General features: G+C 43.3%; 1 protein-coding gene across 4 annotated transcripts in view; it reads right to left on the reverse strand.

Annotated features, from left to right (window-relative positions):
- RARB (retinoic acid receptor beta) overlaps positions 1–25010 on the reverse strand; it is a 603146-nt gene that overhangs the window by 21001 nt on the left and 557135 nt on the right. For all 4 annotated transcript variants that reach the window (XM_066585512.1, XM_066585514.1, XM_066585513.1 and 1 more), the window contains one exon: positions 22390–22566. In XM_066585512.1, coding sequence (XP_066441609.1) covers positions 22390–22566 — 177 coding nt within the window. The remainder of the gene's footprint in view (positions 1–22389; positions 22567–25010) is intronic.

Consider the following 25010-nt stretch of genomic DNA (forward strand, 5'->3'; position numbering starts at 1 on the left):
AAAGACCATCTCATTCCAGAGGATCGAACACATCCATAAATTACATGGGCGGCCCATTGCTTTCAATGGGAATTGTGTAATACCTTATTTTTCCTGTGGTCTGAAAGTGAAAACAAATGCAGAGGTGTTAGCCCCTATACCAAGGTCCTGAAAATATAATTATTTTTTTAAACTTTGCTTTATTAAATACATCATATAATTGGTACATAGGCATATACCATACATCATTGGTATATAATGACAATTGAACTTGTTTCAGTATCCAAAATCGTTTCATAAGTCCGTAAAATATAACTTTTATTAGATAGACTTGCTAAAGGTTAAAAATCGAGATTGCAGGCTGCCGGAGACGAATAAGCACTCATTAGGTAAATCACCTGTATGAGAGTAAAGATTTGCCCCATTTCCCAGAGATATGAGTGGAAGACTCAAACTCCCTCCTCGGTATAGGAAAATGCTTGAGATATATGATCCCAATCAAGGGCAAAGGATTATATATAAGAAAAAGGGGAAAAATCATCAGGGATGAACCAAGTGGAAGACTCAAACTCCCTCTCCTCAGTATCAGGGGAATTATTAAACAAGCACTCATGGCAAAGGGCAAAACACAGCCAAAAAACTGTGCTAAAACACTGCTGTTAGCCTCCCAACGTGTTTTGCCACCTCTCTGGCATCCTCAGGGAATATGAAGGCTATCACCTGATGATTTTTCCCCTTTTTCTTATATATGATCCTTTGCCCCTGATTGGGATCATATATGTCAAGCAGCTTCCTATACTGAGGAGGGAGTTGGAGTCTTCCACTCATATCTCTGGGAAATAAGGCAAATCTGTACTTTCATACTGGTGATCTACCTAATGAGTGCTTATCTGTCTCAGACAGCCTGTATTCCAGAACGTGGTATAGGGGTTAACGCTTTGGCATTTGATTTTACTTTAAATCATTTATGACCCTTACCGAGCTTCTTAGCCATTTTTTCTGATCAGTGGCTTATCAGAAGAACTGAATATTTGCTGCTGTACGCTTCCACAAATTGCAGTTAATCTTCGGGATCTAATCAACAGCACATTCTGCGATCTGTTGGAGGACCCATCTAACATCAAATAATTATCCAAAGTGGACAAATCCTTTAAATCCCACTTATTCTTTCCTTTAAACCCCCCTTATTCTTTCCTTTAAACCCCCCTTATTCTTTCCTTTAACCCTCTTATTCTTTCCTTTAAACACCCCTTATTCTTTCCTTTAACCCCCCTTATTCTTTCCTTTAACCCCCCCCCTTATCCTTTCCCTCAAACCCCCCTTATTCTCTCCTTCAAACCCCCCTTATTTTCTCCTTCAAACCCCACTTATTCTTTCCTTTAAAGCCCCCTTTATTCTTTCCTATAACCCCCCCTTATTCTTTCCTTTAAACCCCCCTTATTTTTTTCTTAAAACCCCACTTATTCATTCCTTTAATCCCCCTTATTCTTTCCTTTAAACCCCACCTTATTCTTTCCTTTAAACCCACCCCCCTTATTCTTTTCTTTAAACCCCCCTTTATTCTTTCCTTTAACCCCCCCCCTTATTCTTTTCCTTAAACCCCCCTTATTTTTTTCTTAAAACCCCTCTTATTCATTCCTTTAATCCCGCTTATTCTTTCCTTTAAACCCCCTTATTCATTCCTTTAATCCCCCTTATTCTTTTCTTTAAACCCCCTTATTCATTCCTTTAATCCCCCCCCCTTATTCTTTCCTTTAACCATCCTTATTCTTTCATTTCCCCCCCCCCTTATTCTTTTCTTTAAACCCCCCTTATTTTTTTCTTAAACTCCCCCTCATTCATTCCTTTAATCCCCCTTATTCATTCCTTTAATCCCACTTATTCTTTACTTTAAACCCACCCTTATTCATTCCTTTAAACCCCCCTTATTCTTTCCCCATAGTCCACGAACTGGTAAACTTCCACCGGCTCCCACAGTTTTCCGGTACCCGTTAGCCTGTTACAGAAGCTTTAGATAAACCCAAGCCACGGAGTCTCAGTTCTACTTACAAATGTCTAAATATAAATGATCCATAGACTTAAAATAAAGTCTTGGGATGACTTTGCCCTAAAATACACAGCGATGAATTACCCTGAACTTACTGTGCGGTTATTAACTATTATCCTGGCACAATTGACTGTAGAACTCTCTTTCCGCAATAATGAATAGTGGAAAATCAATAGCATTTTACACATTTCAGCACTAATAAAATTAGAAAATGTTATGCTTTAAAGCAGCCACAATGGCTGTAAGGCAGCAATATAGGGAAGATGAAGCGCTCCGGAGTGAATGAGAATTGACCTCATTATTACATACTCACATAGTAGAAATAGACATTTATGCCGTACGTCTTGTCATATGCAAGTCAAATGCTTCATATATCTATAAAAACCCTTTTGTTGACAAGTTAAACATTTTCTTTTTTCGGAAGAAGCAGCTATTTTCCCATGCCAATTATAAATAGCATATGGCATGTGATAGACGGCGAGCAGCGCCACGGCCAGACAAGCACAAGCGCTTTACTGTACGGCATTGTTCTTACAGATAAAGAAAAAGGGCATTTATGAAAACCCGTGCCGGACCATGCTGAATTACAAAGGACCCTACCAAGCTTCCAGATCCTAGGGTAAGGCCCCTCTCACGCGACCGTACGGTCACGCACAGTTTTTGCGCAAGTAATACGCAGTATCAATCTCCCATAGGCTTGCCTCTCACACAGAAAATCGCAGAATGCGCTATCTTGGCAAAGACTACCCCCGTATACACGCCAAGATAGCGTATGGGGATTGTCGGCACGCAGCGCGTACGTGCTAACACGAGTGTGAAAGGCCTAACATAACAGAACTCTTACTGAGAAGGTAGCTGCGGGCGACGTTACATACATTCCATGGCCGGTATAGGCCAAGCTGGTTTTGCCCGCTTTACGGTCACCTATTTGCGGGTCATTGGGTCTACATGTGTTTTCAGTGTATAGGACTCTTGTAGTTTAAACCTTTGCTAGTCATTATAGAGGATTCCCACCTAAAATACCATCAGCGGGAAGTTACAGCGATAGCCAAAATTTAGCAATTATGTTTTTGTTACTAATAGAAAAAGTTGCAGTTTTGTTGTGCTAGCTTAGCAAAAATCACAATAGGAAGCGAGGCCGTATCACCATCTCCAGCTGACCCATACGGACATCCTCCAGCCACATGTGTTCCTCTCATGGCAGCTTCCAAGAGGCATTTCCCAGCAGGATAATGCACGGCCGCACATACAAGGGGGTCACAGGAATATCTCCTTGACACCAATAGAACATGTGTGGGCCCATCTGGGATGACAATTTTGACAGCATACGAGTTTGGTCAATCTGAAGGCTCAATTACAGCAAATGTGGACCAATATGTCACGGGATACCATACGGAATCTGTATACCTCCATGCTCACCAATCATTATAGGTGGCCCTGCAGAGGTATTTTTCCATCTTCCTTATTTGCATAAATTACCCAGAGGAGCTTGCATGGCCTTATAAGTCTCCTTACTCACCTTCTAGGTATCTCCACACACTATTTGGGTGCTCTCCTTAAGGAGACACGACACCCCTCCTGACCCACTCGTATCACATCTTGCATCCAAGCTAGAGGTGGTACAACAGGGTATTAGAACCTCCATGCCCACCTGTATCACATCTTGTATCCAAGCTAGAGGCAGTAGAACTGGGAACTAGAGCCTCTATGCCCACGCTTATCACATCTTATATTCAAGCTAGAGGCAGTACAACAGGGTATTAGAGCCTCCATGCCTATCAGTATCACATCTTGTATCCAAGCTAGAGGTGGTACAACAGGGTATTAGAACCTCCATGCCCACCCTTATCACATTTTGTATCCAAGCTAGAGGCAGTAGAACTGGGAACTAGAGCCTCTATGCCCACCCTTATCACATCTTGTATTCAAGCTAGAGGCGGTACAACAGGGTACTAGAGCTTCCATGCCTATCAGTATCACATCCTGCATCCAAGCTAGAGGCGGTACAACAGGGTACTAGAGCCTCCATGCCTATCAGTATCACATCTTGTATCCAAGCTAGAGGCGGTACAACAGGGTACTAGAGCCTCCATGCCTGCCTATATCACATCTTGTATCCAAGCTAGAGGCGGTACAACAGGGTGATAGAGGCAGTACAACAGGGTATTAGAGCCTCCATGCCTGCCCATATCACATCTTGTATCCAAGCTAGAGGCAGTAGAACTGGGAACTAGAGCCTCTATGCCCACGCTTATCACATCTTATATTCAAGCTAGAGGCGGTACAACAGGGTACTAGAGCCTCCATGCCTATCAGTATCACATCTTGCATCCAAGCTAGAGGTGGTACAACAGGGTATTAGAACCTCCATGCCCACCTGTATCACATCTTGTATCCAAGCTAGAGGCAGTAGAACTGGGAACTAGAGCCTCTATGCCCACGCTTATCACATCTTATATTCAAGCTAGAGGCAGTACAACAGGGTACTAGAGCCTCCATGCCTATCAGTATCACATCTTGTATCCAAGCTAGAGGTGGTACAACAGGGTATTAGAACCTCCATGCCCACCCGCATCACATTTTGTATCCAAGCTAGAGGCAGTAGAACTGGGAACTAGAGCCTCTATGCCCACCCTTATCACATCTTGTATCCAAGCTAGAGGCAGTACAACAGGGTACTGGAGCCTCCATGCCCACCTGTATCACATCTTGTATCTAAGCTAGAGGCGGTACAACAGGGTACTAGAGCCTCCATTCCAGTAGTCAGTTTTCCACAATAAACTATAATTTTGCTCTGATCTTGTAATCACTTATATCAATGTTACAATCAATCAGACATAGAAAGCTTCATTCGATTATGACACCAACTTCTAGGTACGTGATTTTTTTTGACAATGAGTGTATGTCCATGACAGCATATCGGGTGCAAATCACTGAAAGATCATTTTATTCCTCCTTCAGCAGCTGGAAGGCGTTACTATGACCGTCCGCGTGCTGCAGAAGGATGGAGACGTGCAGGAGCAGGGTAGAAGGAAGTGTTTTCTACTAGGGCTGGCTCTTATGGGACCACTGAGCTTGTTTCTTCTGGACGTACTATGACGGTCCTGTAGAGAAGACCCCGTGAATGTCTCTTACATGGCCACCTTGGTATCTGAAGCTGTGACACTATACATACATATCCCTCATCTGCATCTTCAAATCCAGATATTGGATGTTGGAGAAAATATATTCATACGTTCTGAACAGTTTTGCCAGTCATGAGAATTGAGAGTTACATCCAAGGTGATTATATGCAAATGAACAGACACTTCATTACTAGCTGCTAGTCTGCTTCCATAAGAATCCTTTTAAGCTTATGACTGCTGTAGGTCAGATCAGTTATGGTGATTGAATACCTTGCTGAGATTGCTATGTAAGGAAGATTATATAAAGCAGAGGTCAGTCGTATGAGCGCAGAGCCAACAACAAATTTATAAGCAAGCTACGGGGAATATTTATTGGGTGTAGACTCTGCAGCGGGGAACCTGTGGGAGACGCTACATCTAGGAGGAAGACTTAGTGTTGTCTTCGATTAGTGCTGTATGAGGCAAAGGGCTTCAACACACCCTATTTTGGCACTTCCAACCCCTAGCAAGTATAGTAGTCACAACCGTTATCCTCTTGAAATGAATGAAAGGGTGAATTAATTCGTCTGGAAATTATTTCAGCCATTTTCATACGGAGTCCAACTGTGACACAATATTGCGGAGGTATTCTCCTCTAGAAACATTGCTTAGAAGGGATTATATCTTTATAATATGGTGCTGTATAAAGGCACCATGTGGCAGTACATTGAGGGCCTATGGTTCTGTGATTTGAGGCCATAGGGATTGCATGGCCTATGGACTTCTTTCAGTCTTCTAGAATCCAATCGGTCAGGCAGGTGGTTGTGGTTTCACCTTGCCACACACCAGTTTGACTTTGGGCTATTTGTGGTGGCAGCATTTGCAGCACCCCAGTTTTTAACCTTGACCCCTTCAAGTGGGATACGGTCTTTGCTGCAGGACTCCGAAGTCATTACGCGCATAGATAGTCCCGGCAATGTGGCTGTTGATGATGCACTGGGTCAAGGCGCGGTACTTGAAAGCCTGAACAGCGGAAGAGAAGCAAGCTGTAGTTAGAGCTGTCAGTACATGTGCAGTAATGAGGTCCAAGCCGATGGTCAAGGCAGGCAGAAAAATAACAAAATCCAGAGCAGAGGCGTAGCTAAAGGCTCATGGGCCTGGATGCAAAAGTTTACCTAGGGGCCCCCAACTTCTCTTAACCCCTTAGCAGAAGCGTAACTTGAAGCTCATGAGCCCCAATGCAAAACCTGTCACAGGACCCCCAACTATAATGCTTTATTCATAGTACTGGGCTCCCTATATGGAGCAGAGAGGCATAATGGGCCCCGTAAGGGTCCTGGGCCCAGGTGCAATAGCACTCCTACATCTGCTATAGTTAGGCCAGTGGTCCAGAGTACAGACTCAAGGTCAGGGAGCACAGAAATCAGAATAGTCAAAGTCAGGTAATGGTCAGAACCAGAACAAACACAACCAAGGGCTTAATTACAAGTAGAAGACCAATTGCTTAGGCATCTACCCTAGGGTGTAGATGCCTAATATAGTGAGTGCTAGAACAGGATTGGAGGGGGACGAGTTCTGGAAGTGCACACCGGGGCAGGAACCCCACGAGCAAAGGTCAGGGATCGAGCAGAGGAAAGGGAAGAGGCTGGAACATGGCAGCAACCACCCACGGTTGCAGAAGCAGGTGAGCCGCGACAGGTAGTCTGCTGTGACACAACCGTTCTATGTATTACATATAATACTATATTCTATCCTTTGTTGGCCACTGAAGTAGAAATGGTTAATATGACTGCTGGGGTTTAGAGAAATCAAACCCAGAGCCGTCTTCTATTTAAAAAGGGGTTTTCTAAAGGAGTTTTTGGTTGATAAATACCACTAAACAGCCTGGGAACCTATCACATTCCAAGAGCCGAATGGTGGTAATGTCGGAGTTGGGAATTGGATGCAATGCTGTATTACACACATTTGTGGTGATCCATATATGTATCTTGTCCATATGGACAACTGTATGGAACGATCTGATTAGATAGGTTAGAAAATGTAAAGCATTGATCTCATTGGCTGCTATGGACAACCAATACTTAATCGAGTTGAAGAAGGAGTTTCCATGCAGTGCATGCTGGGACTTGTACTAATGCAAGGATAGAAGGACCACTGCTCAACAACAGAGGATAATGTAATTATACTAAGTAGCAATACTCCTTTATGAAGGAAAATGGGAAACATCAGGGAAAGAATAAAACTAATTATATATGTTAAAGGGAAGACTATTACATGTCATATACTGTAACAAAATGGAAATCCAGACTCACACGTAGTCCAGTTAAAGAGTAAGTGACACAATAGTTCAGCATTACAATTGCTCCATTATTATGTAATTACTAACTAAAAGAGGACATAAATGTTTAATCTCAAATTAAAACTCAAGACTTGCATGTGATGGGAAGATTATTGAGCTATAAGGAAAGAACAGACGGTAATGTAAGTGTGCAGGAAGCAATTACAGGTAAATTAGGCAATGAATGACATTGTTCATAGGCTTTACATGGAAATGATCCTGAATTTGTATCACATACACCGGCAAAAGGGAGGATACAGCCGGGGATACTGTATGGTTGATACAAGAAAGCAACAACATTACAAACTGTATTGTGTAACATTTGCTGTGAAGGAGTAACATATTAAAGAGGGATACATAGTAAACTAGTCAATAGATGTGTCAAGGGTTGAAGAATAAACCTATTTTATAGTCCGCCTCTGGATAGAGCACTTTATATGGTGACCTTGTTCTGGCTATGGCAGGTGCATCTGCTGAGTCCGATACTTCATCTCCTCTTGTCTTTGTGTTTTGTTCTACAAGGTCGATGCGAATGTTACGTTTATGAAATAAAGTGACATGTATACACAATAAACAAGCCCTGCTAATTATAGGTTCATCAAAAGGCTTGAAGAAGAACATTACTGGACGCAAATATAAGTGCGGTCGCAGCAAAGTTCCTCCGTAACGCATATAATTCTATAGGATATATTCGCTTATGTACCAAATCCTATCCACAAGCACTAAAAAAGCATCAGTTTATTGCAAATGATTGATGATGATACTGTATATAGGTGACTGCAGGGGGCGCCTGTGAGCTAAAGCAACTTCATGTAGCGCTATAAATTAGCCCATTTATTCCTAAGGTCAAAGCAATGGATTCCCTTCAAGTGAAAAGAGACACCGTTGTGTCGTCCGCTTACAGATTGCTTTATTTCCAGATTTTACATTAATTTTGCACTTGGGTTTCCAATGTAAAAACTCGAACGCACTTGGAAAGATACTGTAATGTCTCTAGTTTTGGCTGGGCAGCTCCATCGTAAAGTAATTGGTTTATACCTGGGTTCACATTAGAATGGGAGCAGTTCTAAAGGGAGACCCCATTATTTGTGGTATGTAAGCTCGTTGGAGCAGGACCCGCACCCCTACTGTCTCTATCAACCGATTACTATGTAACCATGGTTTTTGTATCTTTGTTTTTTGTATCTGTTCTCCTCTGTTTTGTAAGCGCTGCAGAATATGTTGGCGCTATACAAATAAAGATTATTATTATTATATTGACATGCAGCATAGGAAGGAAGCTGCCAAGAAGACTAGAGTAGAGTAAGGGCTCATGTCCACGGGCAAAAGAAGAATTAAAATCCGCAGCAGATTTTAACTCTTCTCCTGCCCGCGGATCCGCACCCCATAGGGATGCATTGACCACCCGTGGGGTAGATAAATACCCGCGGATGGTCAATAAAAGTGATTTTTAAAAAAATGGAGCATGAAAAAATCTGGACCATGCTCCATTTTCGTGCGGGTCTCCCGCGGGCTTCTATTGAAGCCTATGGAAGCCGTCCGGATCCGCGGGAGACCTAAAATAGGAATTTAACAGAATTTACTCATCCGGAGCGGGCGGGGAAGGTCTTCTCTTCCTCACGGCCGGATCTTTCTTGCTTCGGCTCGGCGGATGTGCCCGGCGCATGCGCGCGGCACGTCGGCGACGTGCCGCCGGCGTGACGAGTTCATCCGCCGGCCGAAAAAGAAGATCCGGCCGTGAGGAAGAGAAGACTTTCCCCGCCCGCTCCGGATGAGTAAATTCTTTTAAATTCCTATTTTCAGCGCTCATGTCCGCGGGGCAGGAGGGACCCGCTGCAGATTCTCTATGGAGAATCCGTAGCGGGCCTGATTTTCCCCGTGGACATGAGGCCTCAGGTTCATGCCCATGAGCGATGCGGAAAACGTCTGCGGATTTACGCCATGAGAGTACCACAATTATAAACAAAAAAATGCATGAAATTCTGCGTGGACGCTTGCGATTTTCCGTGTGGATTTCCGCTGTTGTATAGTGGATGATCCGAGCATGAAGAAAACACAAGCTCACTCCCTACAGTAACCAATCCCTAGAAAGTTGCCCAACCATTTGGAAAACTGCATATATAAAAGAGCTCCCAGTATTCAGGCTGTTTTCTCTCTGATGCTGAAAGCTGCTGTAGGCTCTGCAGTATGTACGGTCACGAAGCAGCGTTGTTGGCCTGGCTCATCCATACCACTTTTTTCGAATGGCCCTCACAAATGGCAGTGGAGGAGGAAAAGCCACCCAGGAAAAAGCGTCATTTCTGGGTGCACCTGATACTATCGTAGCGGCAACAAAAGGGGAACTTTGGAAGCCTTTATGAGGATTTCCGTGCCCATCCGGACAAGTTCCATGAATTGTAAAACTCTGAAGCATGCTTAAAGGGGTATTCCAGGTATTTACTAATGATCACCTATGCTCAGGATAGGTTATCAATAGTTGATCGGTGTCCACCGATCAGCTCATACTCATACAGTGGAGCGACACATGCGCATCGTTGGCCAGGGATATAAGTGTAATAGATGGGATCACTCCTAGTGAAATCAATGAGAGTGATGCCTTTTATTACACTTCTGGTTCTTTGTTGCGGTCAGAGGCGAGAGTGTAATAGAAGGCATCCCTCCCATTGATTTCTATTGGAAGCCATCTATTACACCTCTGGGCCTAACCATCAATGCAGACATTCAGCTCCACTGCAGTCAGAGCAGGATGGAGAGGATCGGCGGGGCACTTGAGCGGTGGACCCCTGCCGATCAACTATTGATGACCCATCCTGAGGATAGGCCATCAAATAGTAAATGCCCGGAATAGCCCTTTAAAGCTCTTCTGTTTCTTTATTTTTTATGGGCGCTACTAGCAGTCTGTGGGCCAATCTTGTAGTCATTAATCACCTATTGTACTTCCTCCACTCAACTAGTGAATGAATAAAGGTAGAGGAACCTCAAGTCACTGAAGCCATAGCTCCCAACATGTTACATAATCATACTCATATTGTTGCGGGAGCTGCTGTACAAAAAGGGAGATGTCTAATTTGGACAACCCATTTCATGCAAATGTAATCCTTTTAGTGAAGATGTGTTACTAAAGGGGAATATTTTGGAAGCAAAAAGGTACAAAAAAGATTTTGGGCCTAAAGGAGGGACAGCGGTTATAATCAGTGTAGTAGCCACATACAGAAAGTATTGACTTTCAAATGTGCTTGTGAGGGAGCAGAAGGGCTGCAAATAGTACAGACAGCATTTTAAGATTGGTTGAGTAGAAGCAGTTAATGGATTGTGCAGGCAATGACACAACGACAGTATCATAGAAGCTGGAGGTCGGGATGGGTATCGTTTCTCCTTAGGGAGAGCACCTAGAAGGTGTAAGGAAACTTATAAGGCCATGCATGCTCCTCTGGGAAACTTGCAAATGGTGAAATGGAACAATACCTCTCTGCAGGACCACCTATCAGAAGGCAGGATTCCTATACGTCAGCATTTAACAACGACTGAGAATTCAGATCCAAAGCCAGAATCTGCTCCAGAAGGAGAGGACAACCATGCACACCTGTTTCGTTACTTCTGTGCATTACTATAGTTGATCGGCAGGGGTCCGTCGCTCGTGACCCCGACCGATCAGCTGTGCGGGCGCATGCTGTCAGCACCGCAATAACACAGAGGTCGGAGTGGAAGCCTCGTGCCAACCTGTATGTAGTGGCTGGCCCTTGTAACTGCAAGCACGGCTCTCATTGAAATCATTGAGAGCCGTGCTTGCAGATACAAGGCTGGCCACTATAAGGGAGGTCGGCGCGGAGGCTTCTGCTCTGACCTCTGTGTATTTAAAGCAGAAGCCTCCGCGCCAAACTCCCATGCAGTGGTTGGTGCTTGTAACTGAACGTCTCTCATTGATTTCAATGAGAGCCATGCCTGCAGTTAGAAGCGCCGGCCACTACACGGAGGCCGGCGTGGAGGCTTCCGCTCCGACCTCTGTTATTGCGACGCTGACAGCAGGCGCCCGCAACGCTGATTGATCGGGTTCCCGAGCGGAGCACCCTGGCTAATCAACTATTGATGACCTATCCTGATGATAGGTCATCAATAGTATTTCAGTGGGAAACCCCTTTAAGATGTTAAAAGGCATAGTAGATTTGGTCCTTCCTTTTGGGAAACAGGGCCTATTCTGACTTTTGCTATAGAGGTTTCTGTGTATCCTTCTAGGTCTACGGACCTTTAAATAATAAAATATCAAAGTGAGACACTAGTTACAATAATGCAGACAGACTGTAGCGATTTGGTGTACCTCTGGACTTGCTCCTTTTCATCACTGTTGGCTAGATACATTTGTGAGTATTATATACAGTGAAAATCAAAACTTTTTGCAATCTCTTCTTCCTTACTTTTTACTGCCAAACACATCTTTGTAACGGTACTATGCAGAAGACGGAAAACCCTTATGACACAAAACGAGAGCGAGAAATTATGCAGACATCCCAAATTTTCAGAGTCCCTGATTGATCTGAAGGCAATGAGTCTGGCATGTCTTCGTCGGAGCCATGTGGCCACTGAGGGGTGGGCTGGTAAGCACCATTTGCTGTATTCCCATGGCAAACACAAGAATGGTGGCGCAGGAGAGAATCAGCAGATCAGTCACACATTCCAGCTGGCCCGGCCATGCAAAGCACTCTCTTTCTGCACTAACAAAACTCTTCATTTTTCATCAAGAGTGTTGCGCTCCCTTCACAAGAAAGAGCCAACAAAGAGACGAGGCACAGAGATCTGTGAGATCTGGTTAGCCACTGTGAGGAAATCAAACACTGGGTGTCAGACGGAGCAGACTGAAAGAAGATGACAGTGAGGTCAATAAATCATAGGGGGTCACTGAGAGGTGTAGACCCACTTAGAAAAATACATTTCAATCACAATAATATGAAAGCATTCAGCCATGTAACAGCTTCAAATCTACGCCCCATGGCTTTTGAATTTTAGCCCTGGGAAACTAGAGTCAAGCGCCATCCAATATACATTCACGTATACAAGGGGGGGAAAAAATGGTGTGCAGATTCCCAGGGGGCGCTGATCTCGCTTGTCAATAACCGATTCACAAAGCCAAATGTGCTATTATAATCACCTGCTTTTTTTTTTTAGCTGAAATTTCTATTTAATTTACACATGCTTGTTAATTAAAAGAAGAGATAATTGCCCTCTTTAATCACGTCCTGCGTGTAGTCTGTTGGGCCGTGTAAAGTCTGACTTTCACTGCTGCATTGACTTATCTGTGTTCCAGCAGCGAGAAAATATTATAGAGCAAAGAAGTTCTTCACTTCCAGGGATACTTTTATGCCGGCGATCATTTAAGTGCCAGGCGCATATTTATCAGCGGAGAGCTGCGTTCGATTTTTAATAGTGAATTAAAGTGTGTTAAGTGTAGACGTTCTGTGAAGACTCACACCGAGGAGACTTGGAAGCATCCTCTAGCAGTGCTGATGGCTCAGGTCCATTCTAAGGCTGAAGTCACACGGTTCTTACAGGAACAGCCTCCCCGAGGCACTCTACGAAATATCACGTGCCATAGTTTAATAACTACTTTTAACCTAAGTATTTGCAAACAGGTGCTATGTGTTATCTTCATGTTTTCAGGTCCACTTTTCCTGCGATATTCCTCAGTACTGGCAGGGGCATACCTGTAGGGGGCATAGGGGTAGTTTTGTTACCAGGCCCTGGAGCCTTCGGTGGCCCAAAGACCCCTTCATCACATGAGAAGATACCAGTAATATAAACGGCACATGGCAGGTGGGGGGCACTGTTAGAGATTTAGCATCGGTGCCCGAAACTTTTAGTTACGCCTCTGGCTTATGAGGCTTCTACATAAAATCATTATCGTGAAAAAAAAAAAAATGCTGTATTGGTCAAATTTGAATCATAATTGTTCAGTGTAAACACGGTCAATGATTGAACGATGAATGAAAGATTCATTCGCGTAGGCCTAATATCCACAGGCGGATTTGATTTTTGGAATCAGTGCGGAAGATCCACAATTCAAAGTGCCCATAGGGAAGCATTGGCATCCACAACGGAATATGGATATGAGGCTTTATCGTTCATTTTATGCAAGCACTATGAAAATCATTGTTGGCTCGTTCGGTTTAGGCCTCATGTCCACGGCACGTGCGGAATCCTGCATGGAATCCGCCCGTGACCACGGCGGGAGACCATTTGTAGCTGTGCGGGCAGGTGGCGACATCCGCGTGGATCCCTCTTCTTCTGGGTCATCTGAACTGCAGATGGTCCACACGACTCGACGGCGGACATGTGCAGTACAGATTTTTTTTTAAACCTTCTGCATTCTCACGGGATCCGGGGTCTGTCCGCAGTGTCAGCTGCGGGCGGGCTGCTTGCCGATCGGACGGCTTCCATTGACTTTAATGAAAGCAATCCATGTGGGATCCACAGCAAAATGGAGCATTCTGTGATTTGTTTTCTGGACCGAAAGGTCCGGAAATCAAATCCGCATGCTTAAATTCAGCTGCAGGCGCCCATGTCTCCCTATGGGCGGCTTGAATTGCGGATCGTCTAGTTCCGTAATTCAAATTTGACCGTGGACATTGGGCCTTAAACAGCGATCTTCAAGTTGTTCTCAGTTACCAGTACAGCGAACGGACTAACTGAACGAACCTGGTAAAAAAGATAAATGATTTGTGTGTTTAAACTGACCGTCTGAGCAATCTGCGCCATTGTTTGCTTAGGCGAACGATTCCTCGCTCCGTGTAAAAGCACCCCTACAGCTACAGCCATTTGCAAACTATGCATGTAAAAAACAGACTGAGACAAAAGGTTGATCAGTGTCTGTCTGGTCTGAATTAAAAGGATCGTGCCATGATATAAAGCTATCCTCCTTCGACAGGATAGGGGCTAACATTATGATTGGTGGGGGTACGAGTGTTGTGACCGGATTCTCTGAATGGAGCAGAGGCCGTGCATGTGCACTGCAGCTCCATTAATTTCAATGGGAGCATCAGAAATTGCAGAGTACAAGTGCAATTAGAGGGCCAATTGGGGCGGTTTCCACTCGCACATCCCCAGTTCCACCGTAGCAGCAGTGACCGAACTGCAATGACTACCAGAAGTAGCCATGCAACCTGCAAACTGCACTTCTCACCTTTGGAGTCCTAGCAGGTATATGGGGGTTCTTCCAGGAGAAAATGCAGTCAGCTGTGTGGCTGCCTGTTGTAGGAAACTATGGCTGTGTATGGAAGGGTGGCAACAGACTTAAAGCGACCCTCCGGGCCTGGACATTAGTTTGCTTTATCAGTGTAGCACCCCAGAGTTGGGTACTCCTGCACTTTCTGCGATTATTACAGTGTTAAATCAGATCTAATGTGATATGTGAAAAGTTATGATGTTATGTGTTCATATTTCTCACTGAATGATGTGTCCTGGTAATATTCTCCAGCCCCTGGTGAGTGTAGGTCACCTAGCATCAGTCAGGGGAGTGGTAAGCCAGGTATAGAGAGCCTGTGATTGGTAAAGCCTCTAGATAGGCTGGGTTAGTGACGGTACAAGAGAAGAGGGTTGGCGGAGTTAAGTCAGTCTTCCAAGTCCAGAGCTAAGCTTAAGCTTCAGAGAGGCTGGGGAGGAACAAGGAGAAAGCCAGTGTGGTGGGAAGTGGAACATCTAAAGTGTGAGTACTCAAGAGCAAGAACATTTTAGCAACAGAGGAGAGCGAGAAGAGGAGAAGGAGGTCTAAGTCAGCCATACATAGGCACAGCAAGAAAGGGCACCAAGTCGGAGATAGGCCCAACCAGGGAGTGAAGCTAGGAGGCAAAGCACGGGGGGATGAATGCAGTTCCCTGTATCAAGTCCCTGAGTAACTGCTGAAGTTATTAATGCCTGCAACTGTAACTGTTTCTTCTAAAGTCATCTAATGTGAATTGAATGCAACAAGTCAAGTTAATCCCTTATCTGCTCTTGAAGAATAAAACATTTTGGTTTACTCCTTACACCCGACTCCTGGATTCCCCTCCTACCATTGATTCCATCTGCAAACATTTGCACTAAGGGACCACACTAAGCACTCCAGACAGGACAGAGGTTCTGTCCCCATTTCTTCTTTTTATTTCTCCATTTTCTTTGTATTCATTTTCGTTCGGAACGAAATAGCGCTGCATACCTGGTAGCTGAGCGGAAACAGAATGCACCCTATTATAGTCAATGGGGTCTGTTCAGCGCTGTTCGGTTCCCTCATAAGACGGACCCATTCAGGCAGGGATTCCCCTTTCCTGCTCCCCAAATGGAGCAGGAAACCAGAACCCCTGATGCTGGTGTGAAAGCAGCCTAACCGTAATACTCCCTTGAGCCATGTGACAACATATTGTCCCTTAGTGTAAGATGCTAAAAACTAGCCAAGGCAGGTTGGGCACTTTACAGGCTTCCGTTATTAATATTCATATGGAGAAACAACTTTTATCGCTGTATCACAACTTTTGCCCATATTTTAAGTTAATTTAGTACTTATTATTAACAATGAGAATCAGAGGTATAGTTGAAGCTCCTGTTAAAGAGCCCACCACCAACCTCTAATACTAGAGTCTACTTGCAGTATGTAGCAGAACTACCATTGGTCCGTCTCAGGCACCAGGTGTGATGGTTACCTCTGCCCCCCTATAACTACACCCTTAGAGGCAATCTAAATGAGTCTGTAGGATTTCACAACACGACATACATGATAGAAGGTGAATATCCAATTTGATAATGTTCATGGCTATTAGAGTTACATATTTCCATTTAATGCAGTCAGTTGTTTGCTAAATTTTGCAAAATCCTATAGAAGTTCACAGTAAAAATAACTTACTAACTATGTGTTGGTTCCAAGCAAGTTCATCTATTGTTCCTGGGAAGTAATAATAAGCTAATCTGATTTACTACATTATAGTTGTGGAATCAGAGAACATTTGCCAGCTTCAAATACTATATCATTTTCTCATCTACAACAGGAAGTAACTCTGTGCCAGTATAATTAGCAGAGCCGCAGAACATATGAAACACATCCAGTGCTAAAATACTACTTTGATAATGAAAACGTGGCTGGTGCCCAGAGTATGACAGATGTACCGCTATGTGGCACGCTCGGTATTACACAGATCATTGGCCTCTATGATTACATAAACACATTTAGTTCTGTAGGATAAAGGATCGGATACTTTGCCTTTCGTTTCCTCGCTATTTGGAAGACGTCTACTTGCTGTCAGAAAGTGGGAATATTCTTGGTTACCTCCAAAAGCTGAAAACCTCTACAGATTGAAAGCGACAGGTGGTTTATTGATGACCATTAATGCCTTCTATTTCCGCATATTGTTTCAGTTGGTGGTGATAAAAGAGAGTGGCGGAGGAAGACGAAGTGCTGAGTTATGCAGGGAGTCGAGATATGGTGGGCTTACCACTCAGGACAGGGAGGGTGCCTAAGTGATATATACGTCTGGTTCATGGAGGAACCCAGCAGACAGTAGTAGATGATGAGCAGGTTCTTACTGGAGAGAAAACGGGCTTTCAAGTTCTGCGAAGTTGACGCGATGAAGGGTTCTGGTTATTTTGACATACTTCGAGAAGGAAAAAAAGAAGGAACTTTCCAAACTTTCCTGCACAAGTGACCCGGTCTCCTCCACACAGCCAAGTTGCTATTGGTTGAGCTGTTGGACTGAACTTGTATTTTGGGTTAATAAATCAAGTTTTAAACATCAAATGTGGCCAGCGTCTCCGCATGTACTTCATCGCGCCTCATCAGCCCTATGACTGGGTCTTTTATTACCTATACAGTGCAACCCTCTGGTCCTGTGGAGAAGAACAAGGCAAGCCCTCCGTCACCTCCTTCGAGGTAAGCCCAGAAAAGAACTTAGAGGGCTCCCTGAACACCACTGCGGCCTACTTAGATTAACGACTAACACTTTCTATATGAACTTTCCAATAGCAAACTCTTATCTATGAGAAATAGAAGGTCTGTTCGGGTTTTCAGTCTCTGGACAGAAAAAGAATGAAAAATGAAAGCACAAAGTTGCAGAACTTTACTTGAAGGGATTATCCAGGGAAAATTTTTCTTTCAAAGCTGTTCAGCCTGCTGTAGAAAAATAGGCATATACACCTTAAAGGAACCCCCCTGCCACTTTCATTTTGCCGATGCCCAGTGCCACACTGGTCATTTCTAGCTGTAGCAGTGATGAAGTCCCAAAGGGACATGTGACTACTGCAACGAATCACTGGCCAAGGTGAATTAGTAATTGGCTTCAGTGGTCACATGCCCCCTGATGTTGGTGATGTCATCGCTAGTTCAGTGCAGCTGGAAGTGAAGACTAGTGAGGACCAGCTGCTGGCAGAAAGGGAGTGGTGAGGAATCAAGTGAGGTGAGTATTGTTTCTTTTATATTTTTTATGTATTTACAGCAGGCTAAGCAGCTTTAAAAAAATTGTAACCAGATAACCCCTTTAAAGAAAAAAAAAGAACTACTTTAATCATGTTGTGCTCCTTCATTGCATGGTTGTACAATGTAAAGTGGTCTTATATATGATAAATGGGAGGTATACTGCTTGTGCAGCTGATTCAGCTGTACAGGGACCCTGGGGAAGTAGGGAGCCGTATAACCAGGTAAAGCATGAACTGCACCAGTGGAGGAAGCAAAAAAGGTGAGTATAGGTGTTTTTCTTTAAATCTTACTGCATATAAGGGGACCTTATTACTGCATGGGGGCATTATGACTGAGTGGGGACATTCATAATTTTGCATTGGGGCTCAGCTTTTCCCATTTACATACACATTATATATATGATCATCTTCTCCCACAAAGCGTGAAATCAGCAATCTGTGATAACTGCACTTTTTTTTAACATACTACCGTAGCTGAAATATCCGGCTTCGTCCAAGTTAATTTGATACAGGTGTTTACTTGTTGTTTGCATGGAAAATTTTATGCAGTCAAGGTTACTTTAGAGGAACCGAGGAATAAAATATGTATAGACACAGAGGAGCATTAGATTCTCCTTAGGCTGCATGTACCGATGTCCCTCTGCAGAATGTGTCACCCCTCCCACATTCCTCACTTAGGCCCTAGAGAATGCTTGCGCCAAATTTTACACTTGTATGACAACGGAAAGTTACATTACATAGGGGTGCACTTACTTTTGCAATTAGCATGGAATAATCGAGTTCTGACCCCCTTCACTTTTCCTATTTAGGACCTAAAGAATGGTCATGCCAAATTTCACGCTTGTATGACACCGGGAAGTTACATTACTTAGGAGTGCAATTACTTTTGCAATTAGCATTGAATAATCGAGTTGTAACCTCTTTACTTTTCCTATTTAGGACCTAAAGAATGCTCCTGCCACATTTCATGTTCGTACGACACCAGGAAGGTAAAGAATTAGATTAGTTACATTACACAGGGGCACCAATATTTCTGCACTTAGCATTAAATAATCGAGTTGTGACAACTTTACTTTTCCTATTTAGGACCTAAAGAATGCTCCTGCCAAATTGTATGTTTGTACGACATCGGGAAGTTAGAGAATTAGTGGCGAGTCAGTCAGTCAGTCAGGACTTTCACCTTTATATATATATATATATACACAACAGTCCCCTCAAAAGTGTAGAAATCCAGCAGGTCTCCTCTGGGAGAGAGCCCCTTTTCTACGCAGCCACCCAAACTCATTAAAGTGATACAGTATGTGGTCAGCTCAGAAGTTGCCCAGATTATTTACTAGTTAGTGTGATGGAGTCATGAAGACAACCCAAGTCCATGAGTCCTATCAGGGCATATTGACATCATAGAGGGAGCGATCAGGAATCCTCTCTGTGAGCAGAATGGAGAGACACTCTGTGCGATCCAGCAGAGTTTCTGGCATGACACAAACTAGTATAGCTCTAGTAATAGACAGATGTACTAATACACACCAAAGCTCGCAATACAGACTCTAGATTGGCATCCTGTATAAAACATCAGCCGGTACAAAATGTCACACCAGATTGGGATGTGTACATGCTGACGTTTTTCCCATCCCATTCTCATAGATATGGGTGTTAATGTTTATAAATGAAAGGTGGAGCTTCATTTTAAGGGCGGCTTCACAAGGGCGTATGCATTTTTGTGCGCGACTCAGTGCAATGCATCTGTGCCATGAATGAGGCGCTTTCACGTGCGTATTGGCGCACTCTACCGTACTTTCTTGTACATGCGTGCATATTCACATGGGCACGGGACACCCTTTCACCCCATGATCCAAAAGGCTATGACATTTATAGCCTAATGACATCTAGATGTGTTCTTTTCTCTGCGTTTTTTGTGTAATTTGTACAGAAATGCGCACGCAAAAAATAAAGGGAAATGAGAATGAATCCATTGGTATCAATGCGTTTGATGCTCTGCATATTGCGAGCGCAAATACGTCCATATGTAGCCGTCCTTAGCCAAGCAAGTGATCACTGCAGACTAAAGGTCCCTTTATACGAGACCACTGTTGGTCGATTAAGCGCCTGATAGTCGTCCTAAGAATTATCGCTTCTATGCTTTCACACAGGATCGATGATCACTCGCAGAATGGAAGCGGGGCAGAACTGAGATATCTTTTGGCCAACTTTCTCAATTCACAGTGAACAGGCAGTCGTTCATAGATGACTGCCTGTTTACTGTGAATTGAGAAATGAGATGGGCCGATCTTCATTTGATTCTTATGCCTGCTTAAAGTGAATGATGAAGGATGAGCAAATTAATTATCATTCGTCATTCATTCGCTGGCAATGTTTACACTGAATGAATATTGTTCAGTTTCACACAATCCAGTGATAATCATTCTGCACAAAAGGGCCCTTAATCATACCCCAAAAAGTTTTTATAGGTAGGTTGTTGTTCATATGCCGTTCAATAACTATAGGGATACATTTTGTGGCTTGTTCCATTTCCTACTTCTTATTAGTATAGTATGTCACCTATTTACTAAATTGGTGTTCTCATTCCAACAGGTTTGAGGTTGTCAATTATATATTTGGGCCGAAATATAACAATACAGTATAAGACATCGGGTTGGTATGTAATATTGAGTATATTCTGGTTTGTGGTGAATATTGCCCACGCGCTGACTTGCTACAAACATAAGGAGTTACTAGAAGCATCTCCAGTGATAAATCACAGCGTGTGTACCGGATTAAGAGGGAGGTGGTGTTGACTCTTCGTAATAGTGTAATAATGGCAGGCGTGCAATGCATGATATATGGCCGTGTCTTACAGAATGGGACCACACGCACAAGGCACTGTGATAAGAGAGTACAGTATGAATGAATTCACAGAGAGAAGAAAAACCTCAGGGCAGTCTCTGCAGAACAGAGGAGAGTTTTGCTCTGTTCTTCTGTTTATGCCATAAATCAATGTCATACATGAGAGCCCATTCACTACTTCTCCTAACTAGGGATGAAGTGGAGGTCAGCAGAGCCGACTTACTTTCAGAGAAGATTTGTCTGATTTATTTTAGTTTTTCTTTTTTAATATGATTAATAAGAACGGCTATAATCCATCTGGCCTGAAAGATATCTCAGGGTTCCTGAGCCTTCAGTACTGGTACATATGCCTTACGTTTTCCCTAGAACAATTGCAGAGCCTGTTTGGTTGTCAACTCGTAATTTACATTAGAAGTTTTTCTTCAATACTTATTGCACTTACATTTCCTGCAGCACTTTACCCACAAAGAATGCAAACAATACAACGAGAACAATATAGTAAAAGCAATGCATATATGGCCATTTTATAGGGGAGACAATGGCTGGTACAGGTTGCTAAATTAAATGCTGCATATACCTATTTTCTAAAGTCGATCACCAGCCAAAAACACCACAAGAACTGACTGGCTGGAGACTGGACTTCCCGGCTACACCAGGCTCGGAGTGGCCCACGGGGGAACAGGTAAATATTCCAGTGAGCCCCGAGCTAGGGTGAGCCCCCAGTGGGACCTGAGCCAGGGTGAACCCTCAGTGAGCACTGAGCCAGGGTGAGCCCCCAGTGGGCCCTGAGCCAGGGTGAGCCCCCAGTGGGCCCTGAGCCAGGGTGATTCCCCAGTGGGACTTGAGCCAGGGTGATTCCCCAGTGGGCTGTGAGCCAGGGTGATTCCCCAGTGGGCCCTGAGCCAGGGTGATTCCCCAGTGGGCCCTGAGCCAGGGTGAATCCCACAGTGGGCCCTGAGCCAGGGTGAATCCCCAGTAGGCCCTGAGCCAGGGTGAATCCCCAGTGGGACCTGAGACAGGGTGAGCTTCCAGTGAACCATGGTGATCTCCAGTGGGCCCTGAGCCAGGCTGATTTCCCAGTCTGTTCTTTCTCCCCACAAGAGCTGTGTCACATGATGAGCACATATTGGAGAAATGGGAGTCTAGCAATTCCTACCCACTGCCTTCCCCACATTCTTCAGTGGAGACAGCATTACCTGCAAACATAGTCACCTATCTATTGAAGTATATGGAGAATGCAGTGGTGATAAATTTGTGAATGGGGATAAGGTAATATTTGCATATAGCTGTACACTGGGCCCTAGAATGAATTTTCTTGGTGGGCCTTAGGCATCCTATTTTGAAACTAAGTTACACCCTCTGCCCATTTCCCAGATCAGGTAGGGTGTTGTATGGTCCCTGAAAGGAAGGCAGAATTAAGCAGGGCAGTGGGGGCATATTTCTATTGATAAGCGATTTTACAGGTTTTGGCTAGTGATGGACTTTGAGAATTATGGCATGCAATTGAGAAATAATAATGCACTCTTCAATCATTCATGAAAATAGCAGAACAAATATTACATAACAGGGAGTCAAGTAAAGGAAACTCTTCTATAACTGATAAAATATCCCAAAGTGACATGAATAGAAAGAAAGTAAGCATTGATACTCACCAAAATATCGAGACAGGCGGCTTTTAGGAGAGTGATTTGATCTGCAATGGTCAGACTTGTAAATCCAGGCAACCGCTTTGCAAATTCCACTATTTTAATAATGCACTTTGTTGCAAGTTCACTAAATTTATCCCATAGCCCAAGGTCTAGCCGTACACGGTGATCAGCACTGGAATTCTGATGGGCACAAAAAGAACACTGTGTTAGTTCAGACAATTGTTCTAGACTTCACTATTAACCATGTACAAAGTTCTATCAATCATTGGTACTACAAGTGTGTGATAAATGGAACAATAAATAAACTTTAAAGGGAACCTGCCTGGTCCTGTGAGTACCTTAATGCAAAGTTTATGGGTTCATAGGGCAGGGGCTGCTGGGTTCAGGGTCGCAGTTTTTATACTCACCTGCCTCCCCAGTCCCCCACTGTCCACCTGGTTTTACTCGGGGCATGCATTAGACTCATCTGTTCGCTCAGGGCGCTGTACACACATAGAGGGCAGTATGTGCATGTGCACTGAATGAAGCGATGAGTCTGATGAGCGCCGGATGCCCATAAGGACAGCAAAGAAACAGGGGGTAGGTAAATATAAAAAAAACACAACTCTGGACTCAGCAGCCCCTCTCCTATGAACCCATAAACTTATTTTATGGTGCTCATAGGGCCCTACATATTCTCTTTAACTTTAAATAGACTAAGCAATGTCATGCCCGTATGATATGACACACTGTATATAACATCACAGAGCAGTGAGGCCAGTAGTATAGTATGTGACCACGGACTGGCTGCTGTGGTCACACGATCGCCGTCAGCTTGTAAACAAAGGCCAGCGGGGTACCGGCAGAACTTCTGTGCTGGATTGGTGGGAAATTGGAAAAAGCAGTAATGTTTTTATGTTTTTTGAATTGTGCGTTTGCATTCCATTGTGAAGACGTTGTATGAACTGTATGAAGTCAGAAGCATAAAGAGGTACACAGTAAGGCCACATAGAAGTACATGAGTAACTTAATAATCCCCCCATACAACTCAGAGCTATTGGGTGTCTCTCTATTTATGGGTCTCTTAGCATGCAGTGAGTTAATGTGATTTATACAACACGGAGCTGTGTTTTGTTCCTTACAGCCATAGCATTAGACCCTCAAAAGGTCTTAGGGCCTTTTAAGAGTTGGTTTGTCTGTTTAGAGCATACTCTCCTCCTATTCCTTATCATCAAAGTCCCATATAGACTGATAATGTACAGGGTGTCTTAAAACGGATGAAAACGGTTTTGCATACGAGCTGTGAGGTAAGGGGAACACCTGTCAGGCCATGTCACCAACATGATGGGAAGTAAGGTGTGTGATATATCAACGTGGCAGAGAATTTCACAAATAAACAATGGTGTGCTTCATTTTAACATACCTTTATTTATTCATTGGTAATACAGTGATTTTTCTTCTCTACAGGCAATGCAAATGATGGCGTTATCTCAAGCAGAACATATTGAGATTTCAACCAACAGCACCCAACCAGACCTCCCGTTACCCATAATGCAGCTGCCAAACGTCTTTCCAAATTCTAAGAAACAACTTCTGACATTGATAAATCAAAATCTGGACAGCCAAAACCCATCATCAACCACTGATCTGGCCTCATACAGCAGACCACCACAATATAGCATTCATTGTCTGTCTCAGACATGTGGGGTTGGCCATGTCTCCATACAGCAAATTCACACTGCCGGTAATGAAGAAATATCACTGTGCAGACGTGACAATGAATAGTTATGCTAAAATAAAGCACACCAATCTTTTTCTGGTAAAATACTCTTGTCAGTTTGATATATCACACACCTACATTCCCATTGGAAAAAAATGAAATCCAATATGGTGGCATTCAAAATGGCCGTGATTTTGGTGACATGGCTTGTAAGTAAACTAGATCACTGTTTGCAAAACCATTTTCATCCTATATGAGTGTTTCCACAGTTTTGAGACACCCTGTACAAAATACAGTGTGTGCTCTATGCTATCTATCCATAAGAAGGAAGACAACAGTGCGAATTTAGCATTGGAAAACCTGCAGTATTCAAATTTTCCAAAGGAAAGGGAATGCGTAGATAGATAGATATGAGATAGATACATAGATAGATATGACATAGACAGCTAGATATTAGATAAATATCAGATAGATATGACATACATAGATAGATATGAGATAGATAGATACATAGATAGATATGAGATAGATACATAGATAGATATGACATAGACAGCTAGATATTAGATAAATATCAGATAGATATGACATACATAGATAGATATGAGATAGATAGATACATAGATAGATATGAGATAGATACATAGATAGATATGACATAGACAGCTTGATATTAGATAAATATAAGATAGATATGACATACATAGATAGATATGACATAGATAGATATAAGATCGATAGATCGATAGATAGATATGACATAGATACATAGATAGATATGACATAGATAGATACGAGATAGCTAGATATGAGATAGATACATAGATAAATATGACATAGATAGACAGCTAGATATTAGATAAATATCAGATAGATATGACAGATACATAGATAAATATGACATAGCTAGACAGCTAGATATTAG

Source organism: Eleutherodactylus coqui, chromosome 12 (genome assembly GCF_035609145.1).
Source record: "Eleutherodactylus coqui strain aEleCoq1 chromosome 12, aEleCoq1.hap1, whole genome shotgun sequence".
NCBI lineage: Eukaryota > Metazoa > Chordata > Amphibia > Anura > Eleutherodactylidae > Eleutherodactylus > Eleutherodactylus coqui.